We start from the raw sequence: 22,558 nt of genomic DNA, 5'->3' as shown, positions 1-22,558 counted from the left end.
TCCTAAACATACTATGTAGAAGTGAAAGAAACTTGGTCATTTACTAACAAGAAAGCAAGGCTATTAGTATATTTTGAATGACATTTTGAAAAGCTTATTATTTTTAATCAAATTATTCTTTCTTTCATGCTTGAAGCTGGTAAATATTTTCAAAAACAAATTCAAATATATTTCCCTAGTAGAAATCAAGGATCTCTACAAATTTATAGAACTATGTTAATAATATAAAGCAAGACAGAAGTTTAGCAATTCCTTGATCATTTTTAATGATGATCACCTTTCTGACCATACTTAGAAGAGGAAAAAAAATGATGAGAAAGATTAATTCAGCAGTCACTTCAGAAGATAGAATCCAATTACAAAGTCTAGACTATGCAAAGAAGTTCCACTGTTTCTTTAGGTTGTCTTGTTAATAGATGGTTAAGATTTCATTACAGGTTTAAAATTTTTTCATTGAGTGCAATCTGTGACTGGGTGAGATTTGCCAAATAGGTTACCATCAGCAGGTCCTAAGGAGGGAAAAAAATATATAAATATATATTTAAGATTCCTTACATTGTGCAACACTGTTCAATGGAAACATTAGAAACAAATCTGTAACTTTGTCCACTCACTCATACCAATAAACAAACATATTTTTAAAACTTTTGGCATAAATGATCTGGAGGGAATTGAAGGGGAACTCATCAAATATGCAGATGACACTAAGCTGGCAGGAATAACCAACACCCCAGAAGACAAAACTCAAGATCCAAAGCAAGTTTCACAGACTTGAAAACTGGGCCCTATCTAACAAAATGAAATTCAACGTAAATAAAAGTTTTATATTTAAGTAAGAAAAACTAACTGTATAGGTACAATGTTTTAATTGGCAATGTCAAGTTTAGTAAACAAAATGTGTAGAGCATGTTTTTGAACCTTTGGCTTGCCTGGCTGCACTGAGTGAAGAAGAATTGTCTTGGGCCATATATAAAATATATAGTTAATGTATATAAATAATAAACTTCCTTTATTTTTTATAATTCTGTGGGGCCACATAGCTAGTTGTCAAGGGCTGCATACAGCCAATGAGTCATGGGTTGGACACCTGGTGTACAGTATGGGAAGCCAAAGGGGAGACCTTAAAATCCTAACACGAGAAGAAATATAATGTCACAGATTATCACTGAAACTTTGTGGCAGTATAGAACTTGAAAATATTGCTCAGACCAGAGATATGGAAGAGGATTTTTGTTGTCAGACAATCAAATTTCCCAAGAGGCATGTGATAGTAACAACAGGATGTTTCAGCCATCTTCACAAATGGTACAAATCTAACTCTTATCCAGAATCAGAGGCCAAATTTCTATTTTCCTGCTGACATTTATCCTTTTTCAACAAAGGGATCTGCAATCCTAGATGTCATCTTAATTAACTTGGAAGAACTACTGGAAAAAGTGAAAGTGACTGGAACTCTAAGAACAAGTGATATTTAACCTTTCATGATATCAAGGGACAGGGAATGGAGAAAAATCAAGTATATGGAATTTTAGAAAAGCAGATTTCAGTGAACTCAGGTGGAAAGTCCAACAGTTTAAAATGAGAAAAGAATCTGAGAATGATGAAAACTCCTTCAAAACAAGACATTAAAGATGGAATTCCTACTAATAAGAAAAATAAGAAACATCTAAGAGACCAGTATGGATACACATAGAGCTTTCTAAAATGGAAGGAAAAGAAAAAGGTGCATTAATAAGCAGATACAGTTGCCAGAACAGATTGTGTTAGGAAGGCTAAATATATGAAGTTAAGAAAATAGTGAATGTTGTTAATATAAATTATGATAGTCTATAAAGATTAATAAGTGCAAACAGGAATATATATTACTTCCCACAGCAAGGAAAAAAGATTAAATTGATTGCTTTATTCAATGAAAAGAACATGTCTAATTGTTTCCACTAGGAAACCACTTCTGGATTTTATGCTTGAGATGAAAAAAATTAAACACTGATTTTGGTTTTGCTGATTAAATACATTTCTTGTTCTAGAAATGGCTAGTATATATTACTGTGTAAAAGTAAAAAGTTGAGGCTGTAATGTTATCTTCGACTGTGCTAAACAGTCATAGGTCAACACCTTTTTTTTCTCTCCCCCTCTACACTACACACACTCTTCTTCCATTTTTTCCTCCCCTAGTTTTCCATTATTTTTATTTTCTTTCATATTTTATATTCTGATAAACTAATAAAAAATTGAACCATGTACATGAACAATATTTTCAAGCAGATTATTAAGCATGAAATGATTTTATTTTTCAATTTTCAAATGGCTGCCCTATAGAAGAGGGAACTGTTGTAATATCAAATCAAAAGAATAGAATAGAATAGAATAGAATAGAATAGAATAGAATAGAATAGAATAGAATAGAATAGAATAGAATAGAATAGAATAGAATAGAATAGAATAGAATAGAATAGAATAGAATAGAATAGAATAGAATAGAAATCTGAAAGGGACCTTGGAGGTCTTCTAGTCCAGCCCCCTGCTCAAGCAGGAGAACCTATACCGTCTCAGACAGGTGAATGTCTAGTCTCTTCTTAAAAATTTCCAGTGATGGAGCGCCCACGATTTTTGGGGGTAATCTGTTCCACTGGTTGACTGACTTCACTGTCAGGAAATTTCTCCTTAATTCCAGGTTGCTTCTCTCTTTGATCAGTTTCCAACCATTGTTTCTCGTCCTTCCATCTGGTGCTTTGGTGAACCACCTGCCCCCCTCTGCCTTGTGGTAGCCCCTCAGATACTGGAACACTGCTATCATGTCTCCCCTATTTCTTCTTTTCTTTAGACTAGCAAACCCAAGTCCCGTAGCTGTTCTTTATGTGCTTTAGTCTCCAGGCCTTTGATCATCTTAGTTGCTCTTCTCTATTTTTTTTCCAAACTCTCAACATCTTTTTTATGATATGGTGACCAAAATTGGCTGCAGTACTCCAGATGTGGTCTCACTAGGGTTTTATAAAGCGGTAATAATACTTCACGTGATCTTGATTCTATGCCTCTGTTTATACAACCCAGGATTGTATTAGCTCTTTTTGATTGCTGCTGCACACTGCTGGCTTGTAGTCATGTGATCGTCCACTAGGACTCCAGCATAATTGTTTTGTTTCATTGGACGGCAGAAAATGCAAGTGCATATAGATTTTCTCCAAAGAAGATATCAGAAATTTATATTAACCCAAAGCAATTTCTAAATTGTATAATTTAAGAAATCAGACAAAAGTGTATAGTAATAATTAAAGGTTATTCTACCAGAGATATAATGCAGGCTTTCATATTAATACTTACCACTACTTTGAACAATGTACAAGCTCACCCATCCATACAACTTATTTGTACTACTTACAAGTCTATTCTAAGGACTTACATTGATATTGCTGTTCAGCATAGTCTCAAAGTCCTCTGGCGAAATTTTTGGAACTTGATTAATAAGATCCATCAGGAAGCGACCAACAGTGTTGTCAGCAGCCACTTTCCCAGACTAGAAAAAAAGCACAGAGATACTGTTTTTTAAAATATTTTGATATATTATACATTAACAGAAAAATAAATACACACACAGTCTTATTTCCTTAAGTGCATATTTTGGCCACAGCACATTTACCAGCACATCTTCTGCATACTGTAGTACTGTGCTCAGGGTATCCTGAATCTGAACAGAAGCTATCCCCACTTGCTGAAGATCACTTGACAAATTAATCACTCGATTTGGGCTAAAGCAAGTCTTCATGATGAGATCAACTGAGAACAGAGAGTAGACATGAATCTGTTAAACACAGTTATGGTCACAAATACTACAGTAATAATTCAGATAAGTAAACCACTAACTTTCTAATTATTGTAAAATAATCCATCTTTCAACTGGAACTCAACTACTATTTAATACTACGTACTGCAGTCTAAAAAGGACACTAACAAATGAAGATGATGAGAGGACTGGAAACTGAACATACTGTATAAAAGAACTGGAAATGCTTAGTCTGGAACAAAGAAAACTTATCCTCACTGATTATCAATGCCAAATATTTTTATCATACGCATAGTGTGCCATCTCTAGAAAAGTACTGGTAATGAATGGCATGCTTAGGCACTTTACCCTCCATGGTGTTGATAGGAAGCTTTAACAGTGTCTCCAACCAAGAGTGTTTATGCAAATGCTGAAATTGAGACAGTTGTACATGTAGTTCTTAAATGCCCTATTAATCTTTCTCAGAGGGCACAGCTAATCATAAATGACCTAGATGAGGGAATAGAAGGGGAACTCATCAAATTTGCAGATGACACTAAACTGGCAGGAATAGCCAACATCCCAGAAGACAAGCTCAGGATTCAAAAAGATCTTGACAAACTTGAACAATGGGCCCTATCCAAAAAAATGAACTTTAATGTGGAGAAAAGCAGTTTTACATTTAGGCAGGAAAAATCAAAGATATAAGTACAGATTAGGCGAGACCTGGCTCAAAAACAGCAACTGTGAGAGGGAACTTGGAGTCCTAGTGGAGGATCAATTGACTATGAGCAAACAGTGTGCAGCAGTAGCCAAAAAAGCTAATACAATCCCGGGTTGTATAAACAGAGGCATAGAATCAAGATCACACAAAGTATTAGTACCGCTTTATAAAACCCTAGTAAGGCCACACCTGGAATACTGCAACCAATATTGGTCACCATACTACAATTGTGGGCAATTGTGTACATTCTATTAAATGACTAGGAACGTCATCTGATAAATGGCCGAATTCTGTGCTGTAGTAAAAGTTTGTTACATAATAGTTTAGTTTGTATGCTCCATTTCTACTGCAAACAGAACCTTTATACTGGATGGTATACATTTTAATTTTCGTTGTTTTGGTCTATGACTATAGATAAACTAAAACAATACAATAATACAGTGATTGCTCTATGGTAGTTTATTATAAGAATATGCAAAATTCAATCATTTGGAAATTTTCCTGTTATTTGTTTCCTTCAAAATGCTAGACAGTATAGCAGGGGTGTCAAACTGCTGACCCATGGGCCGGACACATCATGCAGAAGCCGTGCCCACCCTATTGCCAGCAATTGCAAAACAGTCCCGATACATCACGTGATGTCACGAGTTTGACATGATTGGTATAGTGCTATAAGCAAAATCAGCTTGTAGATTTTCTGGAGGAAGAGGAAACAAATAGTGATGGCTGACTCCACTTTCCAGTCATTCATTGTGTTATCCAGCCAGATAGACCACACCAGGTAAGAGAGATTTGATCCATTATCTTGGCCATTGTTTGCACTCATGTGACATGCTAAGCCCAACATTTTACAAATTGGAAATAACTGAATATATATTTCAGTAGACTAAGTCAATATTTAATAAATATAAAGGAAAAAGGATATTTCTGTCAGGAACATTATTTCTTATTTCTTCTCTTCTGGGGTGAAGATGCAACTTTAGCCCTCTAAGTTTTATTTAAAAGCAATGACCTTTAATTTTATTGCACAGAACGTATAACCAATAACAGAAAGCCAAGTCTTATCACTATGTCTAGCCCAGTGATGGCAAACCTGTGATATGCTATGTCATTTTTGGTGACATATCAAACCTCTGGAAGTTATTTAAAAAGGCCTTGCTCTCATGCAGCTTCCAAGGGATCAAATCAGGGGAGCGTTCTCATGTAATTTTTCGGAGCTCAAGATCCCAAAAGAGCATGACTTCCAGAGAGTGAAGTCAACAGGAAAGACCAGAGAGGTCTGCAAAAGGCCTCTTTTGTCTGAGGATAAGTGACACCCCAGCAGAATCAAAGTAGGCATTTTCTGAATGTTTTACACTCTGAGTTCAAAAGGTTTGCCATCACTAGTCTAGCCACTCACTAGGTTTCACTTCTTGGCTATGCTAATCATCAGGACAAAAGCAAACAGGACTACATCCATCAATAATATAATGCTTACCTCCTATCCGCTCTGTATCATAGTAGGAATACTTCACAGTGAGAGGAGTAAACATTACTCCCATAGTCTTACCAGGAACTCCCATTGTAGTGCTAAAAGAGAGACCATTTTTCTTAGCATGTATATTCCAAATAAGGCTTGATATATAAGAGTTGCTTTCAATTCTTATTAGAGTACTGATTCTGAAAAACACACAATAGTAACCACATATATGCCCTATATGTACATAACTGCCAGAATAAATTTAAGAACGTCATAGGAGAAAAAGAATCAAAGCAGGCGCTTCTCAAAACTTTGGAATCTCAACTTATTCTTTTAATATTATTTTTGCAATTTGATATTCATCTAAACTGTTCTGCTGTAATGTTAGAAGATAGTATGAAATAAGATTCATACTTTTTCTTTTATGTACTATAACATTTCATTTTTTACCTTTGTTTCTTTCAAGCAAAATGCAGATGAATTGTTTTTGCAAGTACCTGACATATGCCTTAATGCTCATACGTCCATTTTGTAAACTGGTGTCCACAGTTAGGTGAATTGGATTGTGAGCTTCCCGACTGTAATATTCATGGATTAAAACAGAGTGTTCTGTGATGTCATGGCCAGTTGCATACCTGCAAAAATAAAATCAGCTTAAGACAATATTTGCACACAGTGAATCCATTAATTGAATACAGATATTTTAAAGTTGCTATGCTGAAAATACAGATTAATATTTGTCAGTGATGTATCCATGAAGTATATGAGTTATTATCTTGACATTTTAATATATTATTCAATAAACTAGTTTTATCCAATACTATTAGAAAGGTAAATATTACCAATACCTCTTCTCAGAATGGACAAACCTAATGTAACAAGAATCTGATACAAAGTTACCTGGGATTTTCAGTAATCTTTTGCAAACTAACAAAGGATTTTTTATTATTGTTTTTAGTTGTGGATGGGGTTGCACTGTCCCAGGCAAACCCAATACATACATCTGCAGGTTCTCCTGGACTGACAGCTCTAGCTCAAAGAGCAGGTGGTAGTCCTGCCCAATAGCAAGTTGTGTACTTGTTAGCCTCTTTCCTAGATCAACATGCCCTTCTCAAAGTCACCCATGCTCTAGTCACCTCTTGTTGGGACTACTGTAATGCACTCTACATGGGGTTGTCCCAAATAGTATTTGGAAGCTTCAGATGGCTCAAACTGCAGCAGCCTATATTACCTCTTTTGTGGGAACTGCATTGGTTACCGATTTGCTTCTGGGTACAATTCAGATTTCTGGTTATCACCTTTAAAGCCCTAGATGGCTTGGGGCCAGATTATCTGAGTGACTACCTCTTTCCCAGTTACATCTCTTTGGCCCACCACAGCGGGAAGGCATGGTATGTTACAGTCCCATCTAGTGAGACCCAGGAAAAAAGGCCTTCTCTAGTAGCTCCCTCCCTTTGGAATACCATTCCCCCAAAGTTAAGATTGCCCCCCCCCACTTTGATACATTTCTGGAAGGACCTCGAGCCCTGGTTCTGTCAATGGCCTGGGACCCCAGGGTGACATAGAACTGATCAAGTAGTTCTGCCTGTTGTCGCTATGGGGTTATGGAAGGATGTTAAGGGATTTTACATTGTGGAATTTTAATATTGTAAGCTACCATATGTGAGTTGGGCTGCGATATAAATATATTAAATAAAGGTTATACTGCACATCAGAATGTTTATGTCTGAAGCAGAAAAAAGGAAAGTGGATGTCTGCTAAAATATTTAAAACAATATTTTCAAATTTGCAATGTTACAAACATAATAGAAAAGAAAAATGCACAAGTTCATGCTATCTGCTGGAGACTATCTTACAGATTCTGAGAATCTATCATCCCAAATGTTTTGTGACACTATTTTAGATCAATCAGAATCCAGTGTGATTATACAGTTTTATCCCTGGATATTCCAAGGGTTAGGTTAGATCTATTACTAACAACAGATAGCATGATCAAAGCTATATATAACAAAGGTTCAGTGAATATGGAAAACTTATCAACTTTTAAGGATCATGCAAGCGAACAATACATCCCTAAATGAGAAGGAAAAAATAGTCAAGGTTTATTCTATTAGTGAAAGTATTTCCCAAAATTCCATAACAACGGAGGAGTATTGCTATCAAGACCAACAAAGTTGACATAATTGTTTAAAGAACTGTTATTATTTTATGGCATTCTATTAATTAAAGATAGTTGTCTTTTGAGAAGCTGGGCAAATGAATTCTGGTAGAATGAAGACTTACCATCCCAGAATAACTTCACTTGGAGACACTTTCTTGTGCAATTCATACATATTTTTGGCAAATTCCATGTCCACTGCAACCTGAAAGTTAACAAAAATTGAGATTCTGCAATAATGACATTAATTCACTGATAACTAGAGAACCTTTCCAAGCCTTTTATTTAAACCTGTTAACCTGAGACTAAACCCACCATTCTGAGTATAGAAAGCACATTGTCTTTGACTTATCTTTGATGCAAAAAAATCACATTTTAATTTTTTCACAGTACTGTTTGTCTCCCTGAATTCCTTTATAAAAGATACTTAATGTGGCTGCATGAATATAGGATAAAAACAACATTTTTTTCATGTTGAACGTTTGATGGTAAAGAAAATAAAGAGTACCTCCCAATGCCATTATAATATCAATAAACAAGTAGCTGCTATTCATTCCATTTGATTAAATGGGAAAATTGTTTAAGAGTAAACCTAATGCCTGCCATTCACTCCAGGCTCCCTGTATATTATTTTTTTTAACATAAGTACAGTAACTACATCCCTGTAGCTCCGTGTTCAGTGGAAGAAGCAAACTCACAAAATGAATAAGATATAACATATATGGAAATCATGATGTGTACAGGTAGTCCTCATTTTACAGTACAACCACAATTGGGACCAGAATTTCCATCATAAATGGTTGCAGTCATTAAATAAAATCAGACCAATTTTACGACCATTTACATCATTTATTTATTTATTTACCGTATTTTAATTCCATTTATATCCCGCCCTTCTCCGAAGACTCAGGGCGGCTTACAAGCTTAGCAGTAGCCTTCATTCTATGTATATGCCTGCTTATTAGGGCTTTCACACACACCCCAAGCGGCATTATTACAAAGTCAGCTTAATTGCCCCCAACAATATGGGTCCTCATTTTACCTACCTCGGAAGGATGGAAGGCTGAGTCAACCTTGAGCCTGGTGGGATGCGAACCTGCACTGATTGCAGGCAGCTGGTGTTACTTAAGGAGGCATTAGCCCACTGCTCCACCAAGGCTCATGGTCATTAAGCAAATTCAGTCATTAAATTCAAACCCATTCTTCCGAGATTTTTGCCAGAAACTGGCAAAAAGTCACAAATTGTGATCACATGACCACAGGGCAGTGCAATTGATCAGAAATGTGAGCAGTTTCCAAGCGTTCAAATTCCAAGCACGTGAATACTGGGATGATGCAATGGACATAGTTGTGAGGACTGACTATAAGTCAGAAGGCTAGACATTTTTCTGCACCATCATAACTTCAAATGGTTGTAAGTTGGGGACTACCTGTACAAAATAAGCCTGTCCCAGCTTGGATATTCAGGAAAGAAAGATCCTCAACTTGATTTGTAATGAAAAGTATTTTTTTTACTGAAGCCAAGTGGTTACAGTATAGCAAAGCCAAATCTGAGAATTTCTCACGTAACCCTGGTAATTTTCCCTTCACCTAGCCATTCCCCCCACCCCCACAAACTTGGTCATTGGTGATGTTCAATGAGATTCCAGTGAGGTGCTTTGGTAACAGTTCCACATTTTGGCACCTTTTTGAATGGGTGTTTCACATTCCATTCCCAGGATTGAGTCCTTGGATCTTTCAACCAGTCTCTGGATGGCCCTCTGGTTCCTATCATCCCCACTCCCTGCCTGCCCATCCCCTCCCCACATTTTATGGGGGCTGCCATCAAAGCAAAGTGAAACAGGGTTGAAGTAGTTTGGTGGCAGATCTGACACACAGTGCAAAACCTGACATATACATTTCTATTTGATAAATACTTTAATAATCTATATCAATCAAGCTGATATATCAGTGATGAAAGTACGATAGCACAAGAATTGAGTTCATGTGACAAATTTGCATGTTTAATGGAATGAGTTTGTAGCAATAAAGGAAGTCTAACGACAATAGAAACAGGAATTTAGCAAAGTAACACTGATACAAAGAAAAATGTGACAGAAATGATTAAAATTTCAAATAGTGTTAACAAAAAGAAATGGAAAAGGACAAAAGTGCTAGATAAGGAAAAACCCCCTTCATGGATTACTGCCTTGTCGTGGCGAAGGGGCTTGCGTAATTCAATGAAGCTATGAGCTATGCCGTGCAGGGCCACCCAAGACGGACAGGTCATAGCCGAGAGTTCTGACAAAACGTGATCCACTGGAGAAGGAAATGGCAACAGCTGAGCTATTCAAAATCTTAAAAGACAGTGCAGTAAAAGTGCTACACTCAATTTGCCAGCAAATTTGGAAAACTCAACAGTGGCCACAGGATTGGAAAAGATCAGTTTACATTCCAATTCCAAAGAAAGGCAGTGCCAAAGAATGTTCAAACTATCGCACCATTGCACTCATTTCTCATGCTAGTAAAGTCATGCTTAAAATCCTACAAGCTAGACTTCAGCAGTATGTGGATCGAGAACTACCAGAAGTACAGGCAGGATTTCAAAGAGGCAGAGGAACTAGAGATCAAATTGCCAACATACGCTGGATCATGGAGAAAGCTAGGGAGTTCCAGAAAAACATCTACTTCTGCTTCCTTGACTATGCTAAAGCCTTTGATTGTGTGGATCATAACAAACTGTGGCAAGTTCTTAAAGAGATGGGAGTACCAGACCATCTTATTTGTCTCTTGAGAAACCTATATGCGGGTCAAGAAGCAACAGTGAGAACTGGACACGGAACCACTGATTGGTTCCAAATTGGGAAAGGAGTCCGGCAAGGCTGTATACTGTCGCCCTGCCTATTTAACTTATATGCAGAGCACATCATGAGAAAGGCAGGGCTAGATGAATCAAAAGTTGGAATTAAGATTGCCGGAAGAAATATCAACAACCTAAGATACGCAGATGATACCACTCTAATGGCAGAAAGTGAAGAAGAACTAAAGAGCCTCTTGTTGCGGGTGAAGAAGGAGAGTGCAAAACTTGGGTTGAAACTTAACATTAAGAAAACCAAGATCATGGCATCTGGCCCTCTCAATTCCTGGCAAATAGATGGGGAAGAAATGGAGGTAGTGACAGATTTTATTTTCCTGGGCTCCAAGATCACTGCAGATGGGGACTGTAGCCAAGAAATTAAAAGACGCTTGCTCCTGGGGAGGAAAGCCATGGCAAATCTAGACAGCACACTAAAAAGCAGAGACATCACCCTGTCAACAAAAGTGCGTATAGTCAAGGCTATGGTCTTCCCAGTTGCAATGTATGGCAGTGAAAGTTGGACCATAAGAAAGGCTGAGCGCCAAAGAATTGAGGCCTTTGAACTCTGGTGCTGGAGAAGACTCCTGCGAGTCCCTTGGACTGCAAGGCGATCAAACCGGTCAGTCCTAGAGGAGATCAATCCTGACTGCTCTTTAGAAGGCCAGATCCTGAAGCTAAAACTCAAATACTTTGGCCATCTAATGAGAAGGAAGGACTCACTGGAGAAGAGCCTAATGCTGGGAAAGATCGAGGGCAATAGAAGAAGGGGACGACAGAGAATGAGGTGGCTGGATGGAGTCACTGAAGCAGTAGGCGTGAGCTTAAATGGACTCCAGAAGATGGTAGACGACAGAAAGGCCTGGAGGAATGTTGTCCATAGGGTCGCGATGGGTCGGACACGACTTCGCAGCTAACAACAACAACAACAAAGGAAAAACAGGGCCAACTTCAATGGTATTATTAGAAATATGAATTTTGAGCAGATTTCAGTAAGAAGCATTAATAATACAACAACAAAGGTAAATGTCAACTTTAAAAATGAGCATGGCTGCGCCCATCTTCCTTATTCATTTTTGATTGACACACTGAAAGGAGGGAGGGGGATTGCCATGTGCTTTGCTAGTCTAAATAAACTTCTGTCCCGTGGGAACCAAAGTGATTGGCTACTCTCGAGACTGCAGGCTGGGCATTTCATGAAAATCCCGCCAAGATGATGTATTGGGGAACATAGTTGCTTGCATAGCCTTAGGGATGGGATTTCTTAACGTTGTATTGGGGAATTTTTGGGGAATTGTTAGGTGTGTCTTCAGACTTGGTTTCACATTTGTTGTGCCGATACTTTGTAACTAATAAACATGTTCTTTGAGGAATTTGCAAGCCTCGGAGTTCTGCTTTATTTGTCTCTGTCAGAACCTTGACATTAAAACTATTTTAGAAAAGCCTTTCATATGTTCCATCATTAGTTATCTATAAATCTTTGATCAAATTCTATCTATTAAACCAGACCAGATGGTTTACTAAGTGGATTTTATAAGACTTCTGAGGATCAATTATTATTGCCGATGAAGGACTTAATGAATTCTACTCTGCAAGGTAACCCGAAACCTGATTCATGGAAAGAAACTTTCACTGTTTTGATATCTAAGGAAGGGCAGGATTTAACTTCAATGAAAAATTATAGACCAATTTCTCTTCTTAATAATGATTATAAATTTTTTACATCCACTTTAGCTGAAAAACTAAAAAAAGTCTTACATCATGGCTTTTCAACCAGTGGTACGGGTGCCACCTGTGGCACATTGGCACCTGGCAGGTGGTACGCGACCATCTTAGAAAAGTGGTAGTGGGGGAGGGGAATGAGCTGAACCAGTGGCAGCACCACACAAGCCTGAGCGAGAGATGGCTGGAGCTGCAGGGCTGTCAGGGCTCAGGGAAACGCTGGGATCAGCGCCAGGCTCCAGCTGGTGCTCGGCACTGATCCTGGTGCTTTTGCTGTGCCCAGAAGAAGCGCCAATCACCAGGAATGTTGCAGCATCTCCAGGGTCTTGTGATTTACATTCAGATGCTTGGCAACTGATTCATATTTATGACGGTCACAGTGTCCCAGGGTTGTGTGAAGTGACCAAAATCTGCTGCAACCACCCAGCAGAGAGGAGGGGGGATAAAAACCAAACACCACCCCATTCCACCCGTTGCCAATCCTCAACAGAAATGCTCACAACAATGAAAACCTCGGACAGGAGGAAAAGCGCTGCCAAGCAGGCAGGCAGGTGTCTTGCTCGGCTGTGGCTTGGGGGGCACTTTTTTCAGTGCCATTGTAACTTCAAACAGTCACTAAGCGAACTGTTGTAAGTCGAGGACTACCTGTACTTCATCAATTTTTTTCCTTTTTTTTTTGTTCATCAAGTTTTTGACACCTTGCTAGGCGACTGGTGGTACTCGGATGTTGCCATATCCTAAAAGTGGTACAATGGGTGAAAAGGTTGAAAAGCCCGGTCTTACATGATACATGAAGACTGATGTGGCTTTCTACCTAGAAGACAATTGAAGGACAACGTGAGAATTGTTTTGGATATAATTTGAATATTTACAACAATATAACGATAAACAGGCTGTACTAATCTTTCTGGGTGCAGAGAAATCCTTTGATAATTTGAACTGGGATTTTATGTTTAACGTAGATGAAAAGATGGAATTTGGGTTAAACTATATTCATGGACTGACATATATCTATACATTACAGAAGACCCAGATTATGGACAACAGAGATCTGTCAAAAAGTATATGAGATGCAGAAAGAGCAAAACACGAGTGACCTGTGTCTCCTTTACTATTTATCTTGGTATTGGAACTACTACACAGAGATATTAGACAAGACAATAGACAAAGAGGATTACAAATCAAGACATATAAATAAAAGTTACATGTTTTCACAGATAACTTAATTTTGATTCTACACAATCCACTGGATAACACTGAACATGTTATGAAATATTTGGAGAAGTGGCAGGAATGAAAATAAACAAAAGACAAAGATGTTGGTAAAGAATATAAATAAAAGAAAACTGAAGAACAAAACAGGATTTAAGGTTGTAAAAGAGGTAAAAGAGATTCTCTTTAATAAAAATTCTAGGTTATATAAAAATAGGTTAAAATTTGAAGTGAGATAAAATTTGATATGAATAAATGGGAAAAACTGGATCCTGCAATGATGGGAAGAATTAAAATGAATGTCTTACCTAGAAGGCTATTTATGTTTCAGAACATACTAATTTTGATCAAGGACCTCTCCTTAAAACAATGGTAGAAGGGTATTTTTAAATTAATTTGGCAAAATAAAAAACCAAGAATTAAATACAAGCTTTTATAAGAGGCAAAGAAAGGGCAGGGCTTGGATTGCCGCATCTCAGATTGTACTATGATTGTACCATGTATGTTGTTCATACATGGTTGAAATATAAAAGATTAGCTATTAAGACAACATTGTGGCTATCAACACGAAGCACTGCACAGGAAAGAGGTGTTAATGGAATCAAAATAGATGACATATTACGATCTATTGATATGGAAAGGATCCTAAGCTAAAAGTGAGGCAAGTAGTAAGTGATGGATTTGTGACTGGTTTAATTATTATAAAATATCTGAAAGATTTAAACTTGATAAAAAGCTTTGCTTTTGCTGGAGACAAATATGAATTGGAATTGAGTTTATGTTCTGAGGATGACCATTTGATTCGAAAGTCTATACAATGTTACTTAGAATAAATTTGGAAGAAGAATATGTTAAGAACTGTAAGGTAAAATGGGTGAAAAACTTTGGTCATAATATAACACTAGATCAATGGGAAAATGTGTGAAATAATGATTTACTTTGAATTACCATTTGAAAGAAAACTTTTATAAAATGATGTACTGCTGGTATTTGACTCTGAATAGATTGTCATGAATATATAAAGTAATTTCTAATAATGGTTGGAAATGTAATCAAATTCCAAGAATATGGAACTCTACTTCTATATGTGGTCACAGCTGCAAGGAATGTTCATGCCAAGTAATGGAAAGAAAAAGGAATACCTGTAGTTGAAGAATTGATTGTGAAACTAAATTGGTAGAGATGGTGAAACTAAGTGCATTTCTTAGAGATAATACTTAAGACAATTTTATAATGCATTGGAAGCCTTTTGTGGAATTTCTGTAAATTAAATACAATAATGGAGTGTTAAGATTAGCTTATTTTTGGGTGGATACCAGTTAGCAGTTTTGTTTAATACCTAACAGATATTGGGTTGACTTGATTAATAGATATTAGATTTCTATATTTGAGATATTTTAAGAAACTATGGTACAAAATAGTACTATGGTATACCAAATATAGTCAACATGAATGAAAAGATTTATAATTAGTTGTAGGCCCACTGTGCAAGGGGGAAATATTTTTCAACACTCAGCCAGGGTGGACAATGTAGGTTTAATGTTGATTTTACATATGTTGTATACATGTCTTTATTTTTTTCTTCTTTTTGCCTAGTTTGCAATGTTTATTTTTTATTGTCTTTGTTCAATTGAATTTGAAGTTTGAAATAAAAAATATTCTGTTAAAAGTGTATCACACCAAGCATTTGCATTATAATTTAGGATATCCTCTTCTAGCAATAATACCAAGAAAACTGCTAATTGTGAGAGTTTACTAGTTTAAAAGGGGAGAAAGGCCTGATTTTAACTTTCTGAAATGTGATTCTGCAACTTCAAAGAATTACAGAATCCTTAAACCAATTCTCTGATTTTGGTACTTTCCTAAAAGTATCTCCTTCCATGGGTTTAAGCTAATGGCAAAGCTAAAATCATGATCAAAATAACACATACTCACCTCATCTTCTGATTCATTATGAGGTACTGAGAAGCAGTTGGTAACCTCTACAGAATGTTTGTCAACTGTGCCTACAAAGTTAAAGAAAAAAACGTTTTCCTAAGAAAAGTTCTTCCCAAGCAAAGGCCTAGGAACATCCAAGGAACATTCAAGGAAGAACTTGTAACTGGAGACATTAGATTTATATTTGCTGATAAGTACAGCACAACTTGAACCCCTTCAAGTTCAACCACCTTACAATACGCAGAAGATAATGATTTTATAGTGATATTACAACAATCTTGATTTACAAGTGTGCGTTAAAGCCTTTGGATGAAGTCTGAGAAGAATGAAAACAAGGCACTGTTTGTTCTAAGCAAGATACAAAAAGAATGCATTTCAGAAACTATATTCTGTAACTGAACTGTCTTCTATCAAAGCTCCTTTATTTAATGTATTTAAGAATTTTTAGATGCTGTAGCTAAGAAATGGACATATAAATAAACATGCAACAGAATAAAGATGGTGGCAAATCAAAGTATCTTGGTTTTATTTTGCAACTTCAAAATTAACATTTTGTTCCTATTCAGGAAACTAATGCATATCAGGGCTAGCTTTAACTCCCATCTACACTGAATGAAAATGAATGGAACAATGTAATACAGGTCTAGCATTTTATGTAGAAAAAGAAGCAATATAAGGCATCAACTTAACCCTGGGGTAGGCAACCTTGGCTCTTTTATGATTCGTGGATTTCTGGGAGCTGAAGTCCACGAGTCATAAAAGAGCCAAGGTTGCCTACCCCTGACTTAACCCATGTTTACATTTTATATTTCATGCTTTGTATTTTTATGTTTTTATCAAAATGTAATATGAATGTACTATAGAATAAATAATCCAATGCTGCAACAAAGCCACAAAATATATAGCTGCACTTCAAGTAATATTTTTCTTATTATAAATGCAATCTCCCCACGTTTAGTTTGACCCTGTAAACACTAAGTTGCCTTTGAACCAATCACATGAAAAATTCTAACATACATTAATGCTACAAAAATAGTCTCACGGGATACCATGAGTTCAAGTCCCGCTTAGACAAGAAAGCCAGCTGGGTAACTATGGGCCAATCACTCTCTCAGTCCAATCCACCTCACGGGGAGGTTGTTGCTGTGGGGAAAACAGGAAGGGGAATGGGGATTTTATCTTACCATTTATCTTACAATAATTGGCACAAACCAAACTGTACAGCTTTATTTCAGTGATGCAATGACACGTGGTTCCCTAAACACCCTCTGAAAACTGCTGCCCAACCTGATGTAAGTGCCGGAGCGCCAAGAGAGCAACTAGCGGATCTTCGGGTTCAGCCGCCTCCTCCTTCTCCCCAGAGAGCGCGACGGTCCTTACCGAGCAACGTGCCGATAACACGGGCCGCACCCTCATTGCGCCTCTCAAAGCTGTCCACGATAGAGGCCAGCACCACCGGGTGCAACCGGACTGCACGGCCGCCGGGAAAAGGCGCCGCCAGTGCGGGAGGAGGCGGCGGCGGTGGTGGTGCCGCCGCGGACGGAGGAGTAAGGACGGCCGGCGTAGGAGTTATCGAGGGTATGGTGGGGGGAGAAGCGGCCGGAGGCAACGGAGACGGGACTGCGACGCTCGCTGAGGCGCCGGGAACCCCTACTGCGGCCGCCATTTTGTCAAGAAAGGAAGCGCGAGAACTCTCGGGCGGTGACTGATCACAGACAACCCGCCTCCCCAAAAAGCAACTGGTAATAGGCTGTTCCTGCTGCTTTTCTAGGGCAACTTTGTCCAATCAGAGGCGAGTTCCCTGATATCTTCAGCGGGTGCGCGCGTTTGTTTTAAGGACTGTTAAGATGTTTTATTTAAGAATATTTAGAAAATTTTTATTTTAGTCCGTAACTCCCGTTTTAGTCAATGTGGCTGGCCGGAATAGCTGATCCACGAATATTGTTGTAATGTAACAGAGCTGAAGGCAAGAAAGAGGTTTACGTTCAATAAACTTACATATTGTGTTTCTCAGCCTCTGCAACTTTTAAGATGCGTGGGCTTCAACTGCCAGAATACCTCGGACAGAAAGTTGCCTGAGGAATTCTGGGAATTGGAGTTTGCACATCTTTGTTACTGAAGTTGAGAAACACTGAATTAAATTAATAATAATAATAATAATAATAATAATAATAATAATAATAATAATAATAATAATAATAATAAATTTATCTTGGAGGTCATCAACCCCCTGCTCAGGCAGGAAACCCTATACCATTTCAGACAAATGGCTGTCCAGTCTCTTCTTAAAAACTTCCAGTGCTGAAGCATTCACAGCTTCTGGAGTCAGGTTGATACACCCAATCTTAAAAGACTATGACAATTTGATACTATACCTGTGTTTCCCTGAAAGTAAGACCCTGTCTTACTTTCTTTTGGGCTCCGAAGTAAGCACTAGCTTTTACTTTCGGGGAGGGATTACTTTTTGCTGGTACCTGTACCAGTAGGTCACGAGCGTGCAGGGGTGGGGTGGGGCCTGTGCATGGGGTGGAAAAGCAATGTGATAGCGTGGTGGCAGACCAGGTACAGTACTGGTGCAACTGTGGTGGGTGGTGCCGGAAAGGGCACTGAGCCTGGCGTGGGCAAGTCCGCTCAGATCTAGAGTGCCGCCTCACTGCTGGCCTGCTAGAGCCCTTCACCAGCGGCCGCCGGTGGAACTGCATCAGCCACGCTCCGCCTTTGGGCTGCTGAACCCCAGCCTACACACCTACTCGGTGCTGCAGGCACCAGGTTAAAGGCAGGTGATGCAGCTCTCATTCCAGCTGGGCACTTTTGACCTCTACCAGCCAGATCTCCTCTACCAGCCAGATCTGTTCCCGCCAGATCGCCTTCCGAGGAGGCGAGGCAGGTGGCAGAGGGAGGGGTGGAGTTGTTTCCCTCCGCCTGCCAGACACCTGCCGAAGCTGTGCAGAGTAAGGTTGCCGTGCCACCCAGATGCCCGGTGGTCGCTGGTGAAGGGCCGTGGCAGGCTGGCAGCAGGGAGGGCATTCCGGCTGTCACACAGAAAATCTGGGTCGACTTGCCCTACTCCACGCTAGGGCTTACTTTCAGAGTAGAGCTTATATTATGCCCACCCTAATATACTGTACCTAATATACGTACTCTGTGAGGGATCCAGAGTGCTCCATGGGTCCCTTTTTCACCCAAAACCATGGTGGTAGGCAGAAGTCTCACTAAAAGGCTTCAGTGCGCCGGACCCGATAGAACCAAAGTGAACCCCTGCATGAGGAATAAGGGAATCACGGGGTGTTCTAGTTCAAGGGTTGAGATAGGCTTCCCAGTAAAGCTTGCTTGAGGCCTGGGACGGGAATCAACTACCCCGTTCAGGCAGGTATGAAAAAGAGATAGGTAGAGAAACTATTTAAAAAATGGATTTTGCTAGGGCTTTTGCTGAGAAACCAATTTGGCTAAATAAAGGTACTTAAAGAGAAAATAAGAAATAGTGATTTTCTCTCTCTCTCTCCCCTCCCCTTCTCTTCTATGCAACCGTGTGGTATGTTTTAAGATTTGTGCCTTCCCTAATTTGAGTTAACTGAAATGCTGGGAATGACTAGGACAGGGCTTTTCAACCAGTGGTACGGGTGCCACCTGTGGCACTGTTAGATGATTAGTGCCAGCCATTGGCAGTTCCCCAAAAAGGTCATCAGATGGGAGCAAAGAGGCTTCTTTGCTTCCACTGATGAGCCAAGGGTCTCGGACCCGACAGCCCCATTGGTGAGAGAGTTTTATGGTCAGGGAGGGACCAAGACCCCCCATAAATACCTCTGCATGAGGGGCTGCTCTTTGTTCTAGTTCTAACTCTGCTTCTACCTCTACTCCTAGCTCTTAGTCCTTCTCTTGTTTTAGTTATGTAATGCTAGCTTGTTTTATTTTATTTCTCTCTCACATGCAGGCATGAATGCTTTCATGCCAAGTATTTCTTTCTCTTTGATCTATCATTGAATAAAGCTAATATGATTGCATCTCTGCGTGATGCCTTTACTTGGAAGCACCTTTAACGATTCATCGTGAGATCACCTCACAAGTTGGTAGCAGAGGATGGTTTAAAGGAATGCTTCCAAGCCAGCCAGGACCTATCCAACAAGATGTCTGGAAAACCCGGCTCAAATCCATTTATAACAGATGGCAGGATTTCTCCTATCGTGACCAGAAGTCATCGATCACAGACGGCATCCCTGCCTACATCCAAGTCTTCAGTTCCTGAAGCAACCTCAGCTGCAGATGAAAGCACAAATGGCCTTCATCCCGTCAGAGGATCCAGCAGAACATCTGGGAGCGCCCCGCATGCCTTCCCCTCCCTGAACGCCACAGAGGAGAACATAGAAGGTTTGCAGACTGCCCAAGATTGTTCAGATGCTGCAGAGACGGACCTGGCTGAAGCCAAACGCCGCGTGAGTAAGCTGACTGCACAGGAACGTGAAGAGCTGCTTAAAGAGATCTTTGCAATGCAGGGGAGGGGGAAGGCAGCCCAGGAAACCGCGCAGGAAGCCTCCGAACACGTGGTGAGTCTTTCCCTAGAGACCACGAGGCCTCCAAATATGGCGCCCGCCTCCCTTAGTGACCCCGGGACCCCAGGGCTTTTGGCGCGAACCCCCCCGCCCAGCTGTGAGCTACAGCTTCCTGGGGCAAGCGGAAACAAGATGGCTCCGCCCACGTGGTCTGGCACAGGAAACAAGATGGTGGCCCCCTGTAACCCCACACGGTCTAACAAAGACAACCCTTTTTTAAGCCTGGAAAGCCAGCAGTCCCTGGCATCCAGCAGAAATGGCATGCAATCCCTGGCATCCGGCCAAAATAGCATGCAAATTCCTGGGCTCTCCCCACCACAAAGCCTAAAGTCCTATGATGGCGATGAGATCTGCCCAGCCGATACTAATACAAATACAAATGCAATTAAAACGGCCATCCAAGTCCTGACTACGGCCCTGGGGGCCAAGCAGACGTCGGGGGTGCCCACCCCCCCCAAGGCCTCCCATCCTCTCCCCAGGGCCCAACTGCCGGGGGGAATCCAGCCTGCAGCCTCCCAACAATCAACCCCCACGGCCTCCCACCTTCTCTTCAGGTCTTCAGGACCAGCCAGGCAAACCAGGCAATGATGAAAATCCATATGCCTGCAATTCTCGGGAGGATTCATTGCAGCAACTACGAACTGGCAAATCTGGGCTCCGCCCCCCCTATGCCTCATGGGAAGAAGGGAGAAATCCTGAACAACGCCCTCCCCCGGATCACATGGTTTCCGGGCACGCCCATCTGCAGTTACTAAATAGTCAAGAAAGGATTCCCTCCTCGACCACTAGAGGGACCCCTTTCACTGTAGGATCCCCTTTCCCTCTCCCTTTTATGTCAATGGACATTTCAGAGTTTTTTGAATATGGGTCTGAGTTTCCAGCCGCAAATCTTCCAAGCGATTTTAAAAAGCTACAACTGGGAGGGGAAAATTACAGCAGTTGGAGTAAAGATATACAGCTATATCTCTTAAAGAATGGGACTCTACAAATGGTTCAGAAACCACCCCCTCCCCCATGGGGACGTCAAGAAGAGTGGCGACACTTGCAGGCTTATTCTGCTCTGCTCAGTTCTCTGGATAATAACCTGTTCTCCAGCATCCCAGCAGGTCTCAGAGCTACTCAAGTCTGGCAACTATTATACAATTTATTCAACAGCGATACCATTGGTTCCATCACCAGAAGGGGGCAGGCCTGTGACTTCCCAATCTGCCTCTTTCGAAGAGGACTCCAATTGGACTCAGATCCACTCAAATGATCTGAGCCCATATGCCAACCGACCCAGCAAGGACACACCGACCGCGACATCACCAGAGGCGACCACATACCCTGCCACCGACGAAAGTGAGGAACAAGACGAAGATGCGTCCAGTCCCATGGAGGAAGACCCCAGCGACACCTCAGAGACCCGCGGAAGAAAAGAGCGGTGAGTGGCAGAAGGTAAGGAGGTCAAAGCGGTCCAACAAAGGGGTCCCGCCAAAGAGAATTGACATTGACCACATCGCGTCTGTCAACAGCGTTGTGGTCACCCCAAAATCCTTCTCTGACATCCAGGAGCTGCCCATCGAAGAGCAGGAGAAATGGCAGCTCGCGATGGAGAAGGAGATGCAGAGCTTAAAACAACTCAAGGTCTTCACCCCCCAGCAACCTCCAAAGGAGAGGAAAGTCATTGGCACAAGGTAGGTTTACAAGGCCAAACCACTTGCCAATGGTCTCTACCTGTATAAGGCCCATTTGGTAGCCCAGGGCTTCGCTCAGCGTTACATGGAGGACTACTCGGAGACTTACTCTCCAACCATCCGGGCAGAGAGCGTCAAGGCCGCCCTCGTGACTGCAGCCGCTCTGGGAGAAGAAGTCTTCCAATTCGACATCCAGACGGCTTACCTCCACGCCAACTTGGACCGGCAGATCTACGTGAGGGCTCCTCCTGGCTACCAGCAAGAAGGGGGAAATACATGGTTGCTCCACAAAGGGTTATATGGTCTCAAGCAGTCAGGGAAATTATGGTATGACTGTCTTAGAAAGAGTTTAGAACGAGTTGGTTTCTCAGCATCTCATGCAGATCAATGTGTTTTCACACGCAATTCCAAGGGAACCACAGAACGGGTGTTAGTTTATGTGGACGATCTATTATATGTAGGACCTAACAAGAAAGGGTGTGATGAATTTGCCAAGGCCCTGGAAGAAAAATTTACTCTGAAGTCTTTG

At 40.4% G+C, this 22,558-nt stretch overlaps 1 protein-coding gene across 1 annotated transcript; it reads right to left on the bottom strand.

The window, feature by feature from the left end:
* Nucleotides 1–143: 143 nt before the first annotated feature.
* On the bottom strand, nucleotides 144–17,497 carry EIF3F (eukaryotic translation initiation factor 3 subunit F). Its single transcript, XM_081329592.1, has 8 exons — nucleotides 17,187–17,497; nucleotides 15,804–15,874; nucleotides 8,227–8,306; nucleotides 6,441–6,578; nucleotides 5,962–6,053; nucleotides 3,638–3,774; nucleotides 3,401–3,514; nucleotides 144–509 (listed from the first exon to the last, which is right to left on the bottom strand). The coding sequence occupies exons 1-8, from the start codon at nucleotides 17,470–17,472 to the stop codon at nucleotides 432–434; spliced, it is 996 nt and encodes a 331-aa protein (XP_081185718.1). The 5' UTR covers nucleotides 17,473–17,497; the 3' UTR covers nucleotides 144–431.
* Between the last annotated feature and the right edge of the window lie 5,061 nt (nucleotides 17,498–22,558).

The sequence above is a fragment of the Vipera berus genome, assembly GCF_964194415.1.
Source record: "Vipera berus genome assembly, chromosome: 5".
In the NCBI taxonomy this organism is placed as follows: Eukaryota; Metazoa; Chordata; class Lepidosauria; order Squamata; family Viperidae; genus Vipera; species Vipera berus.
The sequence above is the reverse complement of the archived record's forward strand: the minus strand, read 5'-3'. Positions and strand labels throughout refer to the sequence as shown.